This window comes from Episyrphus balteatus, chromosome 1 (genome assembly GCF_945859705.1).
Source record: "Episyrphus balteatus chromosome 1, idEpiBalt1.1, whole genome shotgun sequence".
Taxonomy (NCBI): domain Eukaryota; kingdom Metazoa; phylum Arthropoda; class Insecta; order Diptera; family Syrphidae; genus Episyrphus; species Episyrphus balteatus.
This window is the reverse complement of record NC_079134.1, coordinates 31,334,694-31,357,284: the sequence shown is the minus strand read 5'-3', so window position 1 is coordinate 31,357,284 and position 22,591 is coordinate 31,334,694. Positions and strand designations below refer to the sequence as shown.

General features: G+C 29.9%; 3 protein-coding genes across 9 annotated transcripts in view; 2 read left to right on the top strand and 1 right to left on the bottom strand.

The window, feature by feature from the left end:
* LOC129907830 (CUGBP Elav-like family member 2) overlaps positions 1–22,591 on the bottom strand; it is a 473,931-nt gene that overhangs the window by 372,581 nt on the left and 78,759 nt on the right. The window lies entirely within an intron of this gene.
* On the top strand, positions 949–15,229 carry LOC129907834 (uncharacterized). 2 transcript variants are annotated; one of them, XM_055984229.1, is made up of 2 exons: positions 949–1,053; positions 14,952–15,229. In XM_055984229.1, the coding sequence occupies exons 1-2, from the start codon at positions 1,011–1,013 to the stop codon at positions 15,176–15,178; spliced, it is 270 nt and encodes an 89-aa protein (XP_055840204.1). In that variant the 5' UTR covers positions 949–1,010; the 3' UTR covers positions 15,179–15,229. The 2 variants fall into 2 exon arrangements, with proteins under 2 accessions (XP_055840204.1, XP_055840203.1); XM_055984228.1 differs by lacking the exon at positions 949–1,053 and adding an exon at positions 13,638–13,836.
* On the top strand, positions 18,768–21,649 carry LOC129912629 (uncharacterized). The gene is made up of 4 exons (XM_055991000.1): positions 18,768–19,687; positions 19,919–20,301; positions 21,279–21,422; positions 21,484–21,649. Exons 1-4 carry the CDS (start codon positions 18,768–18,770, stop codon positions 21,639–21,641), a joined length of 1,605 nt encoding a protein of 534 aa, XP_055846975.1. The 3' UTR covers positions 21,642–21,649.

Below are 22,591 nucleotides of genomic sequence, written 5' to 3'. Positions count from 1 at the left end.
GTTGAAATCATTATAAAAAAAAAATCATGTGTGCAATTCACACGTGGTAGAAGTGAAACCTTAAAAAATCATTTTTCTTGAAAAAAAATAGAAAAAATCTACCTATTTTTATTCTATCACCTTCAAATCCATGTTTTTTATCTGACAACCTATAAAAATTTTATATCATCTGAAAGCTTATTGTCTTAGCTCAAAATCTTTATATCGATCAGACCTATCAGACATCTACAAAAAGAGCTAGAATTTTTTAAACTCGGTGAAATTTCATAAAAAAAAGCAAAAAAAAAATTATTTTTATGTTCTTACGATATTAAATCAATTTTTTTGTTTGACAACCTATACAAAATTTTATACCATGTGAAAGCTTATTGTTTCACCTTGTATAATGATATATAAATCTTATTTCAAAAATGTCTACAAGAGAAGTTGGAATTTTTTAAAGTCAACCATGTCGAATTTCCAGACTGAGGTATTTTTAAATTTTTTCAATTTAAGATTGTGTAACTTGTAGAGCACGAAACGTTATGTGTGATATATCAAATAAAAGGTTATGTTATCATGCATGCGTATTAAAGTTAAACCAAAGTTGTATGTGCACTAGATCAAAAGACATAACGTGTGTTGAAAAAGAACATCTTTTTACCGTTATCTCCGAATATTGATTATGAAATTAATTGAAATTTTGTACAATTATAATTTATTTAATTACCTATCTACAGTACAAATTTCATTCACCTATCTATTAAAACAAAAAAGTTATAACAAGTTGAAGTCGTGTAGCGTTTTCGTTTCATCTTGTTTCAAATCACTACGATACTAAAGAAGTTTTCACTTCAAAAATGGTAAAAGTGCTTAACTTAATTAAAAATGTTTGAATTTAATTATATGTGATTTTTATTTCAGATGGTGAGCTAATTGTGAATATACCCGGTTGTGCAGAACCTTATATGAAATATTTTGATACGGATCCGGTGAATGTACAATTTTTTAGCTTTACTAATTGGGATAAAATGCCAGCTAAATGGTTCTACGACTGTCAATTCGATGAAAATTGTGAGTAAATTGTGATTTCATTTCCAACCTATGGACTTGGTGTTGTTATTTCAAAACCTTCAATGAAATTTTTTTACACAGGCAGAGTCACTCCAAGTCTGCAAGTATGAAAAAAAGATTCAAAATCCCCTTTAGAAAATTAATACCATTTTACATTGAACTTGACAAACAATTTTCCTGAACTTTGAAATACTGTTTTCCAAATTCTATAAATGATGAAATATTGTTTCGACAATGAAAGACAGTGCGCACTTTTATCATATCATCAAAGCAAACTTTGGTATAAAATTTTGAAATTCTGAATTTTAGAAACTGCATTTTAGCATTTACCAGTGTTCATACATTTTTATGTTTTGAATTTTTGATTGATATGTTATGTGTATAATTAAATTTTAATAATATATATTTATAAAATGTGTGTCTTCTATTTCAGCAAACATGGAAATGAAAGAACAATTAGCTATTTCAAAGTTTTTGGCCACGGATCCTGTTATGAAAAAAGTGATGGATTATTTTTGGGATGGAGTCTATAACAGACATAAATTATTTTTAAATGGCTTAGTTCCAATACTGGACAAATTTGATGACAACCAAGTGTTTGAGTTTCAACAAAAAGTTTTTGAGGTACCGTAACATGGGGTTACTTTGCTCCGTTTTTTGCACTATTTTTAGAAAACCTCTTAAAAATGGTAGAGTTATTTTTGTATCTATTTGTTTTTTTCTTTTAATTCATTGATAAGACATGAAATAATGCATTAATTCTAAAAAAAAACATTCAAATAACAGTAAAAATATTTTGTTTCTTAAGTTGAAAAGTGGGGCAAAGTAGTCCAAGGGACGGGGTTACTTTGATCCACCTGAAGTTTTTAACTATACTGCCTGTATAGTTAGCTGGAGCAAAGTTAGTATTGTCTTTTAATAGCCCTGGATCAAAGCTTCAAATCTGTCAGAAAAAAAATGTGTAGGTACACACACAACTCTTTTTTTTACAAAAAACAAAACAGCCTCTTTTATTTCATTAATTGATTATAAATAAATACGAATTTAAAGATAAAAACAGAAAACTTCATTAATTTAACCAAAATAAGTGTAAAATAAACATGAATAAAAATTTACAAACGAAAAAATAGTTCACTTTTAAAAACAATAAAAACATAAGTAGAATTAAAAACACATTTAATTATAAAAATAAATTGCTCCTGGGGTAAAGTAACCCCAAATCAAACAAAAAACTGCTTAGTCACATAAAAAAAATGCAATAATTATTATTTATTAATTAAACAAACAAATGACAAGCGCAGAGTAATAACAAAATAATATCATAACTAGATTATTTGTTCTTACTTTGTAAATTATCACACACCAAATTTTTCACCACAAAAAAAGCACGAATTTCCTACCTCAAATTCACAGGTCAACTGCTTCTTAAAAACTGCCGGCAGATGGTCCGTTGCAACACGTGGCAGATGTATATATGTGTGTGTGTATATTACAGTAGCTTCGATATAGAGAATCTAACATTTCTGAGCGTGAATCAAGAAACTAACTTTTTTCGTCAGTGGCGCAAAGTTACCCCCGCCGCCGGGGAAAAGTAACCCCATGTTACGGTATTGAAAAAAATCAAGAAAACTTCAACTAGACAACAACCGATTCCGCAGATAGATCAACGATTTGGATCTTGAAGAATCTTTGTGCTCATATTCATATATCGTGAAGAAGATGGTATTTGGAAGATAGACTTCACCGATCATCCGTATTTTCTCCATAACTTCTTGGAAAGCTTAATTATTTTAATTTTTTTGTGTACGTTTAGATTCATTCTCGTAAATTTATTAAATAAATACGTTTTGGTGACGATTGAGGTCGTCATACTAGAGAATATCTCTGGCATCGTTTTCAACTGCGATTTTGTCGAAAAAATGCCAACAATGCTAAATGACTTGCCCTAAGCAACAAATTATCGATTGCTTGCCCCACCCCGTCACAAGAGATGAGATTTTTTCCGCAAACCTTAGGAGCAACAAGGCGTTATGAATTGATGGTATTAATACTGAAATAGAATCTGGCATTTTGGTAGAATGGTAGAACAGGTTGTTTTTACGTTTTTACAAAGAGAAAAATATAAAATTTGCGAATATTAGACAGGGGGCGTGGTAACCGCCCATTTTTACTGAATATTTTAGAGCACTTCTGATTTATTGTAGAATCTTGAAACTAGGTAAAATGGTAAAGCTGGTTGTATTTACAATGAAAAAAATTAAATTTAAAGCTTTTAGCCAGGGGGCGTGTTTTTCACAGATTTTTTTTTTCTTCAAAATATATATTTGTATATGTAGCTTGGCGAAATCTTAGGCAAAAGAAATATTTTAAAAATAGACATTATCCAATCAGGCAAGACGGTTTTTGTACTATATTGTATGAACAAATATTAAATTGGCAGGACTTTTAATATAAAATAAATGGCTTCTGGTAAGATCGATTATGTCTGTAAGTATATGCAAGTTTGGTTGAAATCCCGAAAAGTTATAGCAAATTTTGTGATTTTTCATCAAATCGTGTGAAAAGAAATTTGTACTTTTTTAAATGAAATATTATTTAAAAGTCTTAACTTTTTCTTTTTTTTGTAATAAAAGTTGGGAACGGATGAAAAAATAGCATACGTTTGTGATTATTGCAAAAAGATTCCAAATTTTAAGATAGAAACGGTTTTATTATCAACAGAAGTTGATTGGACGGTCTTGCCCCCATGTGGGGGCAAACAAAATAAATTTCAATTGTTGTAAAAGAAAGAGAACATATGTTGTGTTGTAAGTAGTTTAAATAGTTTTAACCAGTTTTTAAGTTTTAATGAATCAAAGTTTTTTTTAACTATTTCTTGGTGAAAAATAATAACCATTAAAATATAGGTAAGTATTAAATTAGTTTTGTATTATTTTTTATTTTTTTTAATTGGATTGATGATTTTTATTTTTACTACAAACTACTTTAAACAAACTATATTCTACTTTAATTTTAAAATTATCGTCTACAACGCAAAATCATTACGAAAAATAGTTGAACGTTTTCGTTGATTTTAAGTTGTTTTTCTTTCTGTGTAGGAATGCATGATACATACATAAGTTGAAAATACAAAAAAAAAAAAAAACAAAAGCAAAAATAATATTTCAATTAATTAAGATTAAATTCAAACTATGTGTGTACACATCTGCAGGTTATCCTATCTTTACCCCCGAACGAATTTAGAAGGAGCCATGACCATTCGGAATTTCCAAAAAATGTTGTTTTCTTCAAAAATTGATAACAACAGATAACACTTAACTACATACATATTCAATATTAACATTAATCATTACTTGAACCATTAAGTTTGGTTCTAAAAATAAAATTTTAACTTCGCGTCTAGGGAATCACCAAAAACAGTCAAGTTTGAAAAATAAAAATAGGCGAAAAAATATTAAAGAAAAAACGCATTGAATAGTATTTTTGTCCAGACTGTGAGTTTTGATACAAAATTGACTCAGGCAGAAAACTGTCTCAATTGATTCCTTATGGAACAATAAGAACTTTATGTTTCTGTGCCTCCTAGTTTTTGAAAAAATTGAAAAATAAGAAAAAAAGAAAGTAGTTTGCTTATTTTTCAACTTTTTCAAAACTTAAAAGGCATAAATTGAGGCAGTTTTCGGTATGAGTCAATTTTATATTAAAATTCACAGTCTGGACAAAAATAGCATTCAATGATTTTTTTTAATTGAAACCGATCATTTCAAAAACAATTCGTTGAAATATATTGATTTAAAAATTAAAATTAAATGTACAATTTTGCCTTTCGGAAATTGTATTACTTATCTGGATTGAAATCGTAAATTTTTTTGTCTAAGCCAATTTTGAACCGATTTTCATAACAATCGTTTGATTTGGAAATCAATATTTTTTTAGAATATATTTTTAAAATAGCATGTTGTCTTGATAGTACAGGTAAAAAAGTACATAAAATCAACAAAAAAAAATTCATACACTCATGAAAGTTGGCAAAAAGTTTGCTTTTGGGATAAGAACCAAGGATCAAAAAATTCTATAAAAAAAGTTAGGTGGAAGGGTGTTTTTTCGAAGAGACAGCAAAATCTGTAATTGGTCACAAAAAGCCAATGATTCATTTTATTTTTGGATTTCTTAGACGTTTTACACGAATCATTGGCTTTTAAGGACCAATTACAGATTTTACTATCTCTTCGAAAAAAAACATCCTTTCACCCCCACAGGGCTAGCTAAGCCCGCCACTGGTCATAGAGATAAATAAAAATAAAAGTTGTAGAAAATAAAATTTTCTACCAGTAATAAATTTCATTTAATCAAAGAAAGGGACTTTGGCTCAATACTGATTTATTGAATATATGGCTCAACGAAAATATGTAATTTTTCGTAATTCATCAACTAATGAAAACGTTACATACACTTTTTTCTCCCTTTTTAGTGCCAACAAAATTCAATTTAATGAAAAGATTCATCACTTAACGAAAAATTTCATACTCATTTTAAAGAATAAAATTAAGAATTTTTTCCTTACTTTATCAAAATTTTAATTAAGTAACGTAAAATTCATTAACTTATGAAATTCAACATTAACTAAAGAAAATCTTCATCATTTTATGAAAATAAATAATTGGCTTATGAAAATTCTTCATAGACTAATGAAATTTTACATCGGCTTACGAAAAATTACATAAATTAACAAACATAAAAAGTTGCCTTACGAAAAAAACGTAGACTAACGAGCAGAGCACACTTTATTTTCGTCCGTTGTGTGCATTTATGAAAGTCGAAGTCAAAAGTGGGGCGACTTATCACGCGTAATAAATAAAAAAAATATTGTGTTCTGAAAAAGTTGAAAGTAATAATAAATTTGAACAATAATCTATTCATAGCTTTAGTGGACTGTATAATATTTTGATAATAATAAATAATATAAATAAAACACAACACATAGTTTTGTTATTAATTGGACTGCACGTCCTCTTTATTGAAAGATCTTGGTAAGACTGAGAAGAAGAGAGGGAGGGAAGAATAAGGAAACACACACGATCGTTGGTTGGTGTTGTTGGTTGGCATGTCATGCGTGTGTGTTGGTAGTCCTCTTCTCCGTGGTAGGCACGGATTATTGAACATCCTGCCCACTTTAAACCTTCGGTTTAATAAATGCTGATTGTTGATCGTTTGGTTCTGTGTTGGGGCTTCTTCCGAATAGCATTTGCTCAGGGACATTGGGAAAACATTGGCGCCCCTGCGTGTATAGTATATGCCAATGAAAAAACCAAGTCGATTCTGGTATTATGTAATGAAGTGACCACAGTGACTGAGGAGATCGTGTTTCGTATAGACCTCCAGACTAAAAGTCTGTTGGATGCCTTGGAGATTTTGATGCGGTCCAGCAATTCTGTTAGACGAGTAAAATCTTTTGTATTATCGGAACTTGTTTTGTTTTTTCCGTGATGTCTGCTGAACAAGGAACATTTTGAGTAGTTAAAACTTTCAAATTTGTTGGTGTTGAAACTTTTTGCATTTTAATTTGATGTCTTTGTTAATGCTGGCAATTGATGAGGTGTTCTTGTTGTACTTTTGTTTTGTGATTATGTAACCTGCTGGACAATGCTAGGCGCTTTTTTGACATTGTGGTGGTGTTGCGAATATAACGGTTTGCTGTTGATATTGTTATTAAATCAGACGCTGTCGTTCTTATTGCTCTTTTAGCTATACTGCTGCCATTGATATCCTGCATTGTGTGCCTTGTGTTGTGGGTTTGATCTGCCTATGAACAGATGTCACTGCCCACTTTGATTCTACAGAATCAAGAGAATTGAAAAAGCTGTGTCGTGTCTCCTATGGCTTTCTTAGCCATTTCTGTGTTGGAAATGCTCGGAAAGAAAAGAAAATAAAGAAGAAAATATTTATTCATGCTTCCTACTTGAAGGAATATATTTTATAAATGTATGTTTGAAATGTGTATGTTTTGATTTTTTTATATTACGTTTTATCTTGTGCGGCTCTTGTGGGCTCATACATCTAATTTATTGTTAAAAGGTTACCCATTGTAGGTAGGTCCTTTTCTGCAATGTCAAAAGGTTACCCATTGTAGGTAGGTCCTTTTCTTGAATGTCAAAAGTTTACCCATTGTAGGTAGATCCTTTTCTGCAAGAATGTGCGCGTTGTAAGGACACACACTCTAGTCCAACCCTATGTCAAAAGGTTACTCATTGTAGGTAGATCCTTTTCTGCAAGAATACCTTGCGTGCCTTTTTTTTGTATAGTATGTGATGTAAATAAATACTTGAATTTGTTTAATATTTGGCGAATACAAAATTTAAGATGTGTTGTTTTTTTTTTTTTTTTGTTTAAAGAAAGCAATTATTGCTGGTTTAAGGTATAAATTGCTCTTGCGCAATAGACCTATCATATTACATTTATAGATACATATGTACATAGATGTTAATGTATTAGCATTTTTGTTCTGCATGATAGTCTTTGAATTTTTTTATGATTTGATTTGCTTGGTTTGCTGAATTTTGTTAGTGAATTTGCTTTATGACTCTGCTTCCAATGATTTAATTCCTATGTTAATTTGTGTTATTTGAAAATAACCAATTGAACAGGTTTTTGCATAGGTGTGAATGAAAAACTTTTGGTTTTATCAATTTATTATTTTTCATTTGCTTAACCTTTTTTGTTTTTATGGATATAAAATGCGATCGATCTGATATAGTTGCCTTTTCTAGAGCAGTTTTAATGGAATACTAATTTTTTTATTATGTACACACGTGTTTGAGGTGTTTTGTATTGGTGAACATTTGACTGATTTTCGATTGAATTGTGCCTCTTGAATAAATGTTTCATCCTAGTTTCATGTTAGAATCCACGCCGGGATGAATTTTGTCTCATGAACAAATGATTCATCTTGCGAACGCACACTCAAAATGAAATTCTGAAAAGGACACCCTATGTAGGTGATCTGCTTTTCTGCAAGAATGTACGCTCGGATGAATTTTGTCTCATGAACAAATGATTCATCTTGCGAACGCACACTCAAAATGGGAATATATAAGAATTAAAAGGTTATCCTTTGTAACAATTTGTCTGCATGAATGTGCGTTTTTATACTTGATATCGAAAGTGCACCATTTTTAGGCAACAACTTTCCTGTAAGAATGTGTGTTTTCACACTCCTAGTTCTATGTAGGCAAATCTTTTTTATTAAATGAATTATTAATTTTCAATTGTTTGTCTTTTTTTTAACAAAAATATGAGTTCTTTCAAATGAAAAATTAATTGAGTTGTGTTGTGCATTCTGAAGGTTTGTTTGTTTATCGATTTAAACGTTTGATATGATATGAAACTGTGATTGTATAATGGTTTTCATCATGTTCCAGAATCTTTGGATGTTGCTCTTTATATGTTGCTTAAAGGCAATTCAAAACATTTGTGAGGTAAATTGTCTCAAAAGGTGAGTTACCCTTGAAGTTAACTGCTTTTCGGGAAGAATGTACGCTGGGATGAATTTTGTCTCAAGAACAAACGATTCATCGTGCGAACGTACACTCAAAATCGACTGTGAAAAGGACAAAAGTATAAAAGTCAAATAAAATCCCTGGAAATCAAATCAACGCATGTGATTTATCCCTAAAGAAAACAAATGAAATAAACAAGTGAAATTTGAGTTTGGGTGGGAGTGAACCTTATATGCGTCTGTATTTGTTTTTGTTGGTTTTTAAAATATTTTTATAATGTTAATTGGCTTATATTATTTTGCATTGTTTTATTGTTTATTGTGTCTCTCATTATAAATTTATATGTTTTAAAAATGCATTCGTTTTTTTTATGTTAGAAAAAATGCTTTATATTGGTTTGGCGTTTCTATATAATTCAGCTTGCTTTGACTCTTTTCGTTTGTTTGTATGATTTGCTTACGTTATGTATATATAACTGCAAAAGAATGAAATGAAAATATCTTGCATTAAAGCTAAGATCCTTAAATGTAAAACATTTAGTCTGCCTTATAAAATGGAAAGCGCTATTACTTTGTTTGCCATTACTCTCAATTTGTGCCTTTAAAGAACAGTTACTCAAATTGTCTTTGTGATTAATTTGAATAACCACAATGAAAAGTCTCACTCCGACCCAAACAAGTAGGTTGATAATTATCCTATTTACCAACCACCTCGAGAAAGCAAGACAATTCAATTTAACCCTGGCAGATCTAAACCTCAACCTCACCCAGCAAAACGACAACATTTTTGGAAACAAAAGCAGCGAAAATAAAACTGAAAGATCGTAAAATAATTCCTAATTGCCACGGCAATCTACGATTATGATTCCCTTTATCATAAAAGAATTTCGCACACAATTATTTTCCTACACCATAAAACATGAGTTGTCAATCTGAGCCGACAAAAAAGGGTACAGATCTTACTGTCCTAGTTAAATGAGTGGTGTACAACCAAATGTATGCCTACCTACTTGATCGGTTACAAAAAAAAATCTTTTCCTACAAAAAGGAGAATAAAAACGACCTAACGGAATTTTCTATATCAACAGACAACAGCTGCAAAGATTTTTCAACAACAAACCCTAAAACAAAGGAATAGAAATTGTTCGCACAAAAGAACGATTTGGTCTAGGTACCTAAACACTTTTTGAAAGGCCGGCTTCCTCTATTTACTCGCTAATAGTTTGGCGGCTTAGGTATACGTTGGATTTCAATATGTGACAATTAAAATTCATTTTTTTTTTTTTAATTTACGAAAATGAATCTTTTCTTTTTTTTTATATGTAGAATGTAGACAATAGACATGTTTTTTTTTTTCTTATTTTCTCTTTTTTTTTTTATATGTGACAAGTCTGGCACATAGGAAAGGTTGTAAATATATCGTTGGTCTTAATTGTTAATCGTGGCAGTTGATATTTTTATTTACTATATTTTGATTCATAATTATACCTACTTTACTTATTGTATTATGCGATCATCTCATCGCATATTTGGTGTGTGAAGATGTACATATGTTGTTACTAGGTATTCATGTAGGTACACAGACTGATCACTAAAGAAAACAAATCTCTCTACCTGCACCATAAAAACAATTCGCGATTTGAACGAAAAAGACCCATAAAAACAAAAAGGGTGCCTAATGTGTACTCGAGTGACACGCGACACAAACAATGTATCCCTAAATGACTTAAGAAAACAAAATTCTTGCTACACACATTTTTAGAAGGGCTATGAAGATGACCTAACGGGGTTTTCTTTTCCAACGCACCACCAAGTTGGTCACATAAAAAAATAAATAGAAAAGATGGGATAATGTTCAAGCTAATGCAAAAAATAACACCAACTACCTACATACCTTCGTGGGAAATATATAAATTTCGGTGGTTGATGCATGTGTACGCGACCGCGACACCATGGACCGATGTCTCTTGTTTGCAATTTTTGATGTTGAATTGTATTTGTATGTATGTAGCTATGTAGATTAGATATTGGAAATCGAATTTGTACCTACTGATCTTTTGCTTTTACTTATTGAAAATCTTATTTGGAAAATCTGTCATGTAGGTATGAGATAGGGTTGTTAATTATTTGAACGCAGAAATTGGTTACAAATTTTCAATCTAATGCACGCATGCGGATATAGGTATGAAAGCGAAATATTTTTTACATTACTTGAAAGTTTTTTATGAAAATACATACATATGTACCTACGCATGTATGCATTTATTTATTATTGGCTGGACATGAAATGACAAATGATCCTGTAACTTTACGTGGATGTGTATATTGAAATAAAATAAAATAACTGACCTACATATTAATGGATCAGGTAGGCACCTACCTGCTTTATGTGTGTAGGTACCTACATATTGCCAAACGAATTTCTTATTCTTACTGATTTCTTGGTCTTGATGTATTTAAAATTCACATATGTGTACATATGTATGGGAGCATTTATATGCATAGGTGAAAATGTATTTTTGTCTTGTTTTTTTTTTTTTTTTAAATAGTCTCAAAAACAAGCAAAAATTAATTATTAATGATGTGAGAGCGAAATTTGTAGGTATAGGTAGGTATATAACAAATTGTGTACATGCTGAAGTTTATTTAAAAGTATAGTGTTATGTACCTTACTTAATAAATTGTTTAGAATCGGTAATTCAAAATGTTTTGTATTGTGTTTAATTCTCAAAATTTAATTCTTAAAATTTATGTATGTAGTTTGAAAATTTAAATATGAAAATGGTGAATTGGGCACGATTCATTGATACATATTACTTACGTATACGTTTTTTTTTATGTAGCTCCTTGATACTTAAAACGTAAAAATGAGGATGTGAAATGCTTTCATAGGAATTTGCCCAGTTGAATTCGTGTTGGCTACGCACAGCCAGATCTGCTTTCTGATTTTCACTCGATGAATATATGTCAGGAAGTCCCTGAAGATCCATGCATTATTGTTGCCCAGTTGAACCACTTCCATTCTATGAATGTATCTATTGATAATTTTACCGTCCAATTGTTTTTTTTTTTTAACTTGTATTTCTTTGTACACAAGAGGGCTTGTTTGTTTTAGTTCTGTTATCCCTTTTTTGCACTCGCGAGAATTTGTTTGTAGGTAGGTATATATTTTTTTAAATTATTTTCCGCATTCTCACTTAAACAAAAACGTAATTTTTATAGGCATAGCTCAATATTGGGCTACGAAGGACCGTGAACAATAATCTATTCATAGCTTTAGTGGACTGTATAATATTTTGATAATAATAAATAATATAAATAAAACACAACACATAGTTTTGTTATTAATTGGACTGCACGTCCTCTTTATTGAAAGATCTTGTTAAGACTGAGAAGAAGAGAGGGAGGGAAGAATAAGGAAACACACACGATCGTTGGTTGGTGTTGTTGGTTGGCATGTCATGCGTGTGTGTTGGTAGTCCTCTTCTCCGTGGTAGGCACGGATTATTGAACAAAATTCATTAAAAAACAAAAGAAATTATTAAAGTAGTTAAAAATCAATAAAAAGGCCAAGAAGTAAGAAAAATAAGTGGTGTTAAGAGGAATTAAACCATGAGATATTGGAAAGTAAGTACCATTTGATTAACTATAATTTATGAATATTTTATGAAAAATATTTTTGTTTTTTTTTAAGTATTCTAACTTTTTGTTTTTTTTTTTCTATTTCTTTTTTCTTTCAGATTCTAAAGATGTCATCCTAAGCTACTTTATGGATGGGTACTTAATTAAAATTAAAGGACAATAACCATTCCTGATTGGCATAGGAGAGGACAACAAATACTTGAAGGAATATATTTAATTAAATTGTTTATTCCATGTATTTAATATCCCCTCCCATTATTAAAAATAAAAAAATAAAAAATGATAAAAAAATGTTCGATCCGCTCCACTTTTTTTTGAATTTCAGGTTTTAATTCCAAATTTTAGGGAAGAAAAATGAACGAAAAATTTCGTAATCTTACGAAAAAATTCGTAGGATTACGAAAATAAAGTAAGTATAATCTACTAAAAGAATAATTAATACAACGAAAAGTTTGGTTAGCTAACGAATATTTTTTCGTAATTTAGGTAATTAAAATGTTCATAAAATTTACGAAAAAATTCGTTAGCTTACGAAAATTTTACGTTGATTGATGAAAAATTTCGTAAAGTGATGTAAAAATTCATTAATTCTCGTTAAAAAAATTTTATGAAAAATTTCATTAAAATACGACAGTTTTCGTTAATTGATGAATTTCTTCGTTAAAGTATGAAAGCCATTTCGTTGAGCCAATTAAATTTTTCATCGGCTGAAAATAAATTAAATATTCGTTGCCTTAACGAATTTTGTCGTTGTGTTTACGTAAGGATTTGGTTCAGTGTATGTTTATTAATATCGCAACTTGACCTGTTTTACTTATAAATAGAACATGAAATCAAATTTCATATTCGTAGGAAGGTCTTGCGAAAATTCAGTTAGTCCAGTTTGAAAGTAGCCATAAGATCAGTCGCATTTTAGCCAAGACCGCGGTTATAAAGATGAACCTTAATTATCAATTTATTGTATTTATTGTTATTCTCTGTCAGTTTTTTAGTGCAAGTATAAGTCATAAAAGTCATATAAGTCAATTAAAATTGGAATCTTCTTGCGATGTGTTATTGTTAAGAGAAAGAGAACACATTTACCAAGATTTCTTCCAAGAGATATGAAAAACAATTTGAAAAAAGACAACGAACGATTACATGTGGAATTATATGTAATGGCTTCAACAGATGCAAACATATTGCTTTCAGAAAATACTAATTATGATGGTCCGCATTATGAAATTGGTAATATATTTAAGATTTCTTTCTGAATCATCGTTACATTTAAAAAGCAAATTTAACTTGTTTATTACTTAAAAGTTCTTGGTATTGATCGAAATTCTAAATCGGAGCTTCGTTCTAAACGAGGATCTGCTGTAGTAGTCGCAGAAAATTCGTCTCCCAGCTTGTTATCGCCGTTTGATCCATTATTAGTTGAAATCATTCAAAGAAATGGTAAAAGTGCTTAAATTATGTAAAAATGTTTGAATTTAACTATGTGATTTTATTTTCAGATGGTAAACTAATTATCAATGTACCTGGTTATGCAGAACCCCTTATTACATATTTGGATAAAAATCCCATGAAAATAAATTTTGTTGGCCTTGCTACTTGGAATAAAAACCCAGCTAAATGGTTCTACAACTGTCAATTCGACGAAAATTGTGAGTAAAGAGTGATTTCGAATTTAAGATCTGCTTGTATGTATGTAGTTTGTGATTTTTGAACTAATTATATTAGGTATACATTTGTAAAATCAGCTATTTTTGAGGTACGAGGACCAAAGCTTTGAACATAGGGTCGTACTTGAAGGGTTCAAAGCATTAAGATGTTAAAAAAATATTAAGCTCCAACAAAAATCGAAGTTGTTTTAAAAGTTGTAATATTTAAGAAAGGGTTTATAGGGAGCTGCCTAAAAGTTGATTTTTGATTAGCTATTTCTTTAATGTAAAAATTTCAAAAAACCGATTAGGTACTAGTGTACCTAATCGGTTTCTTGAAATTTTTACCAAAAAAAAAAGTGTTGCATAAATTATAAAGATATGACAAATTTTTTTACGATATAAAATTCGACTCTTTTTACTAAGTAACTTTGTAGAAAATTTAATTTCTTATCAATAAGCATCCTTTTAAAAGATTCAAAAAAATTAAATATATTAAAAAATTTAAGAAAAAACGATTAATAAAAAAAAAAAACAACTATTTTAAAGTAAATTAATTCAAAAAGACCAAAAAGCAGTAGATTATTTTTGTAAAGACCATATTATTTCAATTCAAATTTTGTGATCATCATTTTAAAGGACAACGTATCTATCGTCTTTTCTCTTTCACTAGTTCAATGTCTATAAATGCTCAAAGTAAAAATTAACTTTTTAATAAAAACCTAAAAAATGTCGTTTTTTCTCTCTTTCAAAATAGGTTTTCTTAAATTTTTGTATTTATCTTATTTTTTAATTTTCTCAAAAGGAGAAAAGTTTATTTTCTACAAAAAGTTAGATACTTAATATGAATTTTAAAATTTTTGCTTGCTTTATAGCAATGTAAATTTATTACACAGGCAGTATCACCATTTCCATTATCAAAGCAATTTTTGTTATATTTTTTTTTTGGAAAATATAGAATTTTGAAATTCTGAATTGTTGAAAATGCATTTTGGCAAAGAAACCAGTAGTCACAATTTTTCCGATGTGATTGGGTGTAATTCCCTTAATAAATATTAAATAAATTAGTTCAAATTTCATAAATTAATATTTTATAAAATGTGTATCTTCTTTTTCAGCAAAAATGGAAGGCCAAAAAAACAATGAACAATGGTCTGGATTCTTAAACAGGCATACATCATTTTTTCATGGCTTAGTTCCAACATTGGACAAATTTGATGACAATCAAGTGATAGAGTTTCAACAAGAAGTTATTGAGGCAGTGAAAAAAGTGAAGAAAACTTCAACTAGACCACAACCGATTTCGCGGGTAGATGTACGGTCTGGATGGTGCTCATGTGCTTAGAATGATGGTGTTTGGAAAAAAAACTTCAGCGATCATTATTATTTTCTCCGTAACTTGAAAGATTAATTATTTTTATAATTTTTTGTGTACTTACGTTTCGATCAATCCTCGTAAATTTATTAAATAAATATGTTGTGATAAGAACTTCTGTATTATATTTTAAAATTTGTTTTATTTAATCATAGTTAAGTTATGTAAGTTATCAGTGTCTGATGACGACTGAGGTCGTCAATTCGTCATATTAGAGAATATCTCATTTTGATATCACTTGAATATGAAGAATCGGAATCTATTTATCTCTGCAACTCGAGAGCCACTATTTCATTTGTAATCGTTTTGCGACTTTCGATTGAAGTTCGGCTAGTTTTTGGTGTTAGGGAAAAATGAAGAGAGACAAAGTTGTACTGTCTCCATCTCAATCTACAACCCCTCATAAGAGGAAAAAACGCAACGTAAATTGTGATAATGGCCAACAACGTTGATTTAATGTTGAAAAAACTAATTTAAAACATATTTAAATCAAAATTGAAACAACGTTAGAAAATTTAAAATTTTTTGTCGGACTCAGATTTTGTTGCATTTTATCACCCTTGTTGCTCCTAAGGTTTGTGAAAGTCATTTAGCATTGTTTGCATATTTTTGTCGAAATCATACACTCAGAGAAAAAAATAGTGAATATCGGAATAACTATTAAAATAGTTTAAAAAAAATGCTAATTTCTGGCTATTGTAATAGTCAATCAAAGTTCTCTTATTTTTCAAATTATGTAACTATTAAATAGTCAATTTAAACTACTAAAATAGTTATGTGATTACACTGAGGGAAAAGCCACCATAAAATAACGTAAAATCAATGAAAACCACATTAATTTAACTATTATTCGGAATGAATTCGCGTTGAAGATAAACATTTTAAAACCAACCTGGAAAAAGCTAAGTTTTTGATGGTTTCGTAACTTAAAGTCACATAAATCAAAGTAGATCATCTTTGAAAAAAAGACGTTTTAACTTCAATTTATTTGTCCCTCAGTCAAATAGTCAATATCCTGGTTTTAACTATTAAAATAATTATTTTTTCCTGAGTGTAGTTGAAAACCATACCAGAGATATTCTCTAGTATGACGACTTCAATCGTCAGACACTGATATCTACCATATCCAAACCATGAGAAAATAAAAACAATTTAAAAATATCATATATGGCAATTCAATCCAGATCATATTTTTATTTAATAAATTTACGAGATATATCGAAACGTACACAAAAAATTATAAAAATAATTATGCTTTCCAAGTTACGGAGAAAATACGAATGATCGGTTAAGTTTTTCTTCCAAATACCAACCATCTATTTCACGATCTATTAACATAAGCACAAATTTAATATTCTTCACCATCCAGTAGGTTTTTCTGTAGTAGGTGTTTTCCTGAATTTTTTCACTACTTCAATAACTTCTTGTTGAAACTCTAACACTTGTTTGTCATCAAGTTTGTCCAATGTTGGAACTAGGCTATTGAAAAATGATTTATGCCTGTTTAAGAATCCAGACCAACAAAATTCCATCAACTGTTTCATATTAGGATCCGAGGCCAACAACTTTGAAGTAGCTAATTGTTCTTCATTGTTTTTTTGGCTTTCCATGTTTGCTGAAATAGAAGACACACATTTTATAAAATATTAATTTAGGTATGGAATTATAATTTATTATATATTATAATTTAATTTAGTACAGTCAAGTAAGATTTGGTTGTATGGAGGTCTAAGAAATAATTCTCAACTGAAATTGGTACTCAAAATATGAAAGAACATTAGTACTGAAACAAAACCCCACATTTTTCACAAAAATAACGGTATAACTCTGGCTGCCATTTTGTTTTGAGGCGTTTTCGACTTTCACTTATAGCTCAGCTAATTTTCCTGCTAGAGAAAAATGTTTTTGAGGAAAGTTGTAGTAAATTTTATTTCCCACAAAATATGTTATCTGTCGATTAGCCATCAAAGCTTAAAAAATTATTTAATAGAATATTTCTTACGAATTTTTAAAAATATGTTACATGAGAGTACCGCTGGGTCCGAAAGGGTTAACTCGAGAAACGACTATGAATTCTGTTCTTAACTTATATATACAAATTTAAAAATACAAAGATTCGAAAGATTTTGAATTTTTCGAAAGCCTATCGATAAATATTTTTTAAGATATGGTTTTCGATTTTTGTGGGTTAAAATCTATACGAAAAGCATAACGGTTATAGTAATTTTTTTGTAAACTATTCACAAACTACATACTAACAAGAAGATCTTATTAAAATCCGAATCACTTTTAACTCACAATTTTCATCGAATTGACAGTCGTAGAACCATTTAGCTGGCATTCTCCCCCAAATATTAAAGCTAAAAAATTGTACATTCACCGGATTCGTATCAAAATATTTCATGTGAGGTTCTGCATAACCGGGTATATTCACAATTAGCTCACCATCTGAAATTAAAATCACATATAATTAAATTCAAACATTTTTAATTAAGTTAAGCACTTTTACCATTTTTTATAATGATTTCAACTAATATTGGATCAAATGCCGACAACAAGTTGGGAGACGAATTTCCTGCGACTTTAACAATAGCAGATCCTGGTACAGAACGTTTGTTAATCCACGATTGAGAATTTTTAACATTACCCAGAGCTTTTATGTAATATGAAAAGTTGAATTTGCTTTAAAAATGTAGCCATGATTCAGAAGGAAGCTTAAATATATTACCAATTTCATAATAAGGACCATCACTAGTATTATTTGATGAAAGCAATATGTTGGCATCCGTATAAGTCATTACGTACAATTTCAAATGTAAAAGTTCGTTGTGTTTTTTCAAATTATTTTTTATAGAACTAATTTGGATGAAATCTGTGTAAGCACGATCTTTATCTATCAATATGTGCGCATCGCAAGAAGAATCCAATTGGGATAGACTTATATGACTTTTATGACTTATACTTGCATAACAAAACTGACAGAAAACAGCAATAAAAACTGTAAATTGATGATTAAGGTTCATCTTTATAACTAAAATGGGACTGATCTTGAATATGGCTACTTTCGAATTGGACTAACATTAATTTTTGCAAGACCTTCCTACTTATATGAGATTTGTTTTCATCATCTATGTACTGTACATAGATTATCATGTTTCGAATGACATTTTTGACATTGATAGTCTTTTTTGGCTTTCATTTGAAATTGTTTATTATTAGGTACGTTTTCTGATGAAAATTTTGAGTATGCAATATTTATTAAACATAGCAAAAAACGTGTTGACGAAATTTGCAGAAAACATTACCAGTAGTAAACGTAGCTAAGTGTTATCAGTTGTTATCAATTTTTGAAGAAAAAAAACCACATACTTTGGAGATTCCGAATGGTCAAGGCTTTTTCTTGGTTCTTTCAGAAAAAAGATTCGATAACCTGCACATGTGTATATAAATACAAAATACCAAGTTTTGTGTTGAAAACAGCAATCTTCATCTTTCCAACTCTAACCACATTGATGAAAATAAAATTGTATCATCTTTGAATGAAAAAGAATGCTATGTCATGAAATCAGACAAAGGCAACAAAATTGTGGTGATGGATAAGAACGAATACGATCGACGTTGTTGGAAGTTGATAACTGATAGCGGATACGATGAAATCAAAAGATCCCCTCTTAACAAAATGGTCACAGCTGCTAATGAAGTTAGGAAGGAGATCAGTAATGTTTTTGGTGAACAGTTTAAATGGAAACTTCTGATTTCAAATCCTGATGTACCGAGACTCTACTGCTTACCAAAGGTTCATAAACCTGGGGATTCAATGAGACCTATTGTAGCACTTTTAAGTGCACCGTGTACAAACATCTCACGATGGTTGGTTCAAGAAATGAGACAGTACCTACCTTGTGAAAGCCTATCGGTTAAAAATTCGATCGAATTTGCAGAAAAAGTTAAGAACATAGAATTAGCCAACGATGAAATTTTGGCTTCTTTCGATGTTTCTTCACTTTTTCCTTCAATACCAGTTCCAAAAGCAATAGAGATTTTTAAAAATAATCTCATTAAACAGAACATTCCAATTGAAAAAGTAAACGTTTATGTACGAGCAGCTGAAATGTGCATGAATACGAATTACTTTCAATTTAGGGGGCGATTTTTCAAAATCAACTTTGGAACGAGTATGGGCAACCCGCTTTCACTATTAATTGCAGAGACCTTCATGGCCGATTTTGAAATGCAATTAAAAAGGAAAGGCCATCTTCCACAAACCTGGTTTCGCTATGTTGATGACATCTTTACAATCGTCAAAAAGAATAAGGTAAATGATTTGTTATCAATATTGAATTCCCAACACAACAGCATCAAATTTACGTATGAATTAGAAGAAAATCAAACAATAAACTTCTTAGACCTAAAATTAATAAGAAATGAACAAAATCGTATTGACATAGCTATTTACCACAAACCAACAAGCACCTTCAGGTATACACCGAGCAATGCTTTTGCACCTATCCAACATAAATTAGCTGCCTTCCATTCTATGGCACATAGACTTGTTAGTTTACCATTATCTAACAAATATTATAAACAAGAATACACACATATATTAAACACAGCATACATTAATGGATATGGATCATCTCTAATTGAAAATATAATACGTCAACATTCAAACAAATATAATAAACAACAACTCTCAACCTTTTACACAAGAAAAAAATCAACACAACCAGCTGATTTCAGTCGAGTGTCCATGACCTTCGCTCCAGACATCACAAATGGTCTTAAAACAGTCTTCCACCGCAACAAAATGTCTTTAGTTTTTTCTAATAAATTCAAACTTAAAAACAAACTGACAAGTGTGAAAGACAAAAAAGACAACTTGGAAAAATCTGGAGTTTATGAAATTAAATGCAAGTGTGGACGAAAGTACTACGGCCAAACTAAGAGATCAGTGGCAACTAGGTTCAAAGACCACCAGAACTACATTAAAAACAACGATTCAAAGAAATCGGCAATTGCAGCACATGCATTACACGAACAACATTTGCCAATCACTTTGAATGATGTTCGTCTTTTAGCAAGCGTCGCAGATGGTAGAAAGCTTGACGCCATCGAAAGCTTTTACATACAAAAAGACAACAACTCACTGAATGCAGACAATGGAAATATAGAGTCATATTTGTTTAATTGTTGTTAAATTGTTTTCTCTTCACTCTGTAAAAGCTTAATATAGTCGATCTATTTAGTCTAATGTTTTGTTTTTAAAATCAATTATGTATATCTTTACTGCTTTAACTTTCATGTATAATGATGGCCGATACATCGGTCGAAATGCATACAAATAAATAAATTTAGTTGACTCAAATTAAATGGTGTTTTTTATTTTTATTTTTAATTTATTAAAATTAAATCAATAAATACAAAGGTCGGAAAAAGTTTGTTGACAAAATGAACATTTTTCTAACTGATGAGAATAATCCGTAACGGTTAAACATAAAATAAGGAAGTTGACGGTTATTTATTAAGTATATTATGGTGAATCTGATGATGGTCAATGTTAGTCATATAGTTGGTATTATGCTTCGAGGCTGCATTTTTTGTATAAAAAGTACTAATTTTTTAGGGAAAAAAATTTTTGAGAAACATTCTTTTTCAGCGTTGGTAAGTTAAGGTAATGCATTTTACATGTTTCAAGCACGTATAAAACTAACAGACTTGTTAAGGCCTCGATTTGTAAAAAATTAGGCAAACGGCGGAACATAACATTGAAATAAGTGCATCTTCTGTTGCAAGTCATAATTTCGGTTTGTTTGTTAGAAATTTATGGAGAACTGAATTTATCGCGGGAAACTAAAAATTACCAAATATGAAAATACAATATTGCAATATACATATTGATAGATAAAGGAGATTTCATCCAAATTAGTTCTATAAAAAATAATTTGAAAAAAGACAAAGAACTTTTACATTTGTAATTCTACGCAATCGCTTGGACGGATGCAAACATATTGCTATCAGTAAATAATACTAGTGATTTTTAAAAAGTTCAAATTTTCATATTACTTAAAAGCTCTGGGTAATTATAAAAATTCTCAATCGTGGATTAACAAACGTTCTGCACCAGGATCTGCTATTGTTAAAGTCGCAGAAAATTCGTCTCCCAACTTGTTGTCGGCATTTGATCCAATATTAGTTGAAATCATTATAAAAAATGGTAAAAGTGCTTAACTTAATTAAAAATGTTTGAATTTAATTATATGTGATTTTTATTTCAGATGGTGAGCTAATTGTGAATATACCCGGTTGTGCAGAACCTTATATGAAATATTTTGATACGAATCCGGTGAATGTACAATTTTTTAGCTTTACTAATTGGGATAAAATGCCAGCTAAATGGTTCTATGACTGTCAATTCGATGAAAATTGTGAGTAAATTGTGATTTCATTTCCAACCTATGGACTTGTCAATTCGATGTTGTTATTTCAAAACCTTCAATGAAATTTTTTTACACAGGCAGAGTCACTCCAAGTCTGCAAGTATGAAAAAAAGATTCAAAATCCCCTTTAGAAAATTAATACCATTTTACATTGAACTTGACAAACAATTTTCCTGAACTTTGAAATACTGTTTTCCAAATTCTATAAATGATGAAATATTGTTTCGACAATGAAAGACAGTGCGCACTTTTATCATATCATCAAAGCAAACTTTGGTATAAAATTTTGAAATTCTGAATTTTAGAAACTGCATTTTAGCATTTACCAGTGTTCATACATTTTTATGTTTTGAATTTTTGATTGATATGTTATGTGTATAATTAAATTTTAATAATATATATTTATAAAATGTGTGTCTTCTATTTCAGCAAACATGGAAATGAAAGAACAATTAGCTATTTCAAAGTTTTTGGCCACGGATCCTGTTATGAAAAAAGTGATGGATTATTTTTGGGATGGAGTCTATAACAGACATAAATTATTTTTAAATGGCTTAGTTCCAATACTGGACAAATTTGATGACAACCAAGTGTTTGAGTTTCAACAAAAAGTTTTTGAGGTACCGTAACATGGGGTTACTTTGCTCCGTTTTTTGCACTATTTTTAGAAAACCTCTTAAAAATGGTAGAGTTATTTTTGTATCTATTTGTTTTTTTCTTTTAATTCATTGATAAGACATGAAATAATGCATTAATTCTAAAAAAAAACATTCAAATAACAGTAAAAATATTTTGTTTCTTAAGTTGAAAAGTGGGGCAAAGTAGTCCAAGGGACGGGGTTACTTTGATCCACCTGAAGTTTTTAACTATACTGCCTGTATAGTTAGCTGGAGCAAAGTTAGTATTGTCTTTTAATAGCCCTGGATCAAAGCTTCAAATCTGTCAG

Bases quoted from the DNA above. Each gene is read 5' to 3' on its own strand.
- LOC129912629 (XM_055991000.1), top strand. From the start codon at position 18,768: ATGAAATCAGACAAAGGCAACAAAATTGTGGTGATGGATAAGAACGAA. The intron at 19,688-19,918 runs GTATACACCGAG...CTTTTACACAAG, and splicing joins AAACCAACAAGCACCTTCAG to AAAAAAATCAACACAACCAG. The intron at 21,423-21,483 runs GTAAAAGTGCTT...TTTTTATTTCAG, and splicing joins TGAAATCATTATAAAAAATG to ATGGTGAGCTAATTGTGAAT.
- LOC129907834 (XM_055984228.1), top strand. From the start codon at position 13,653: ATGTTTGAATTTAACTATGTGATTTTATTTTCAGATGGTAAACTAATT. The intron at 13,837-14,951 runs GTGAGTAAAGAG...CTTCTTTTTCAG, and splicing joins CTGTCAATTCGACGAAAATT to CAAAAATGGAAGGCCAAAAA.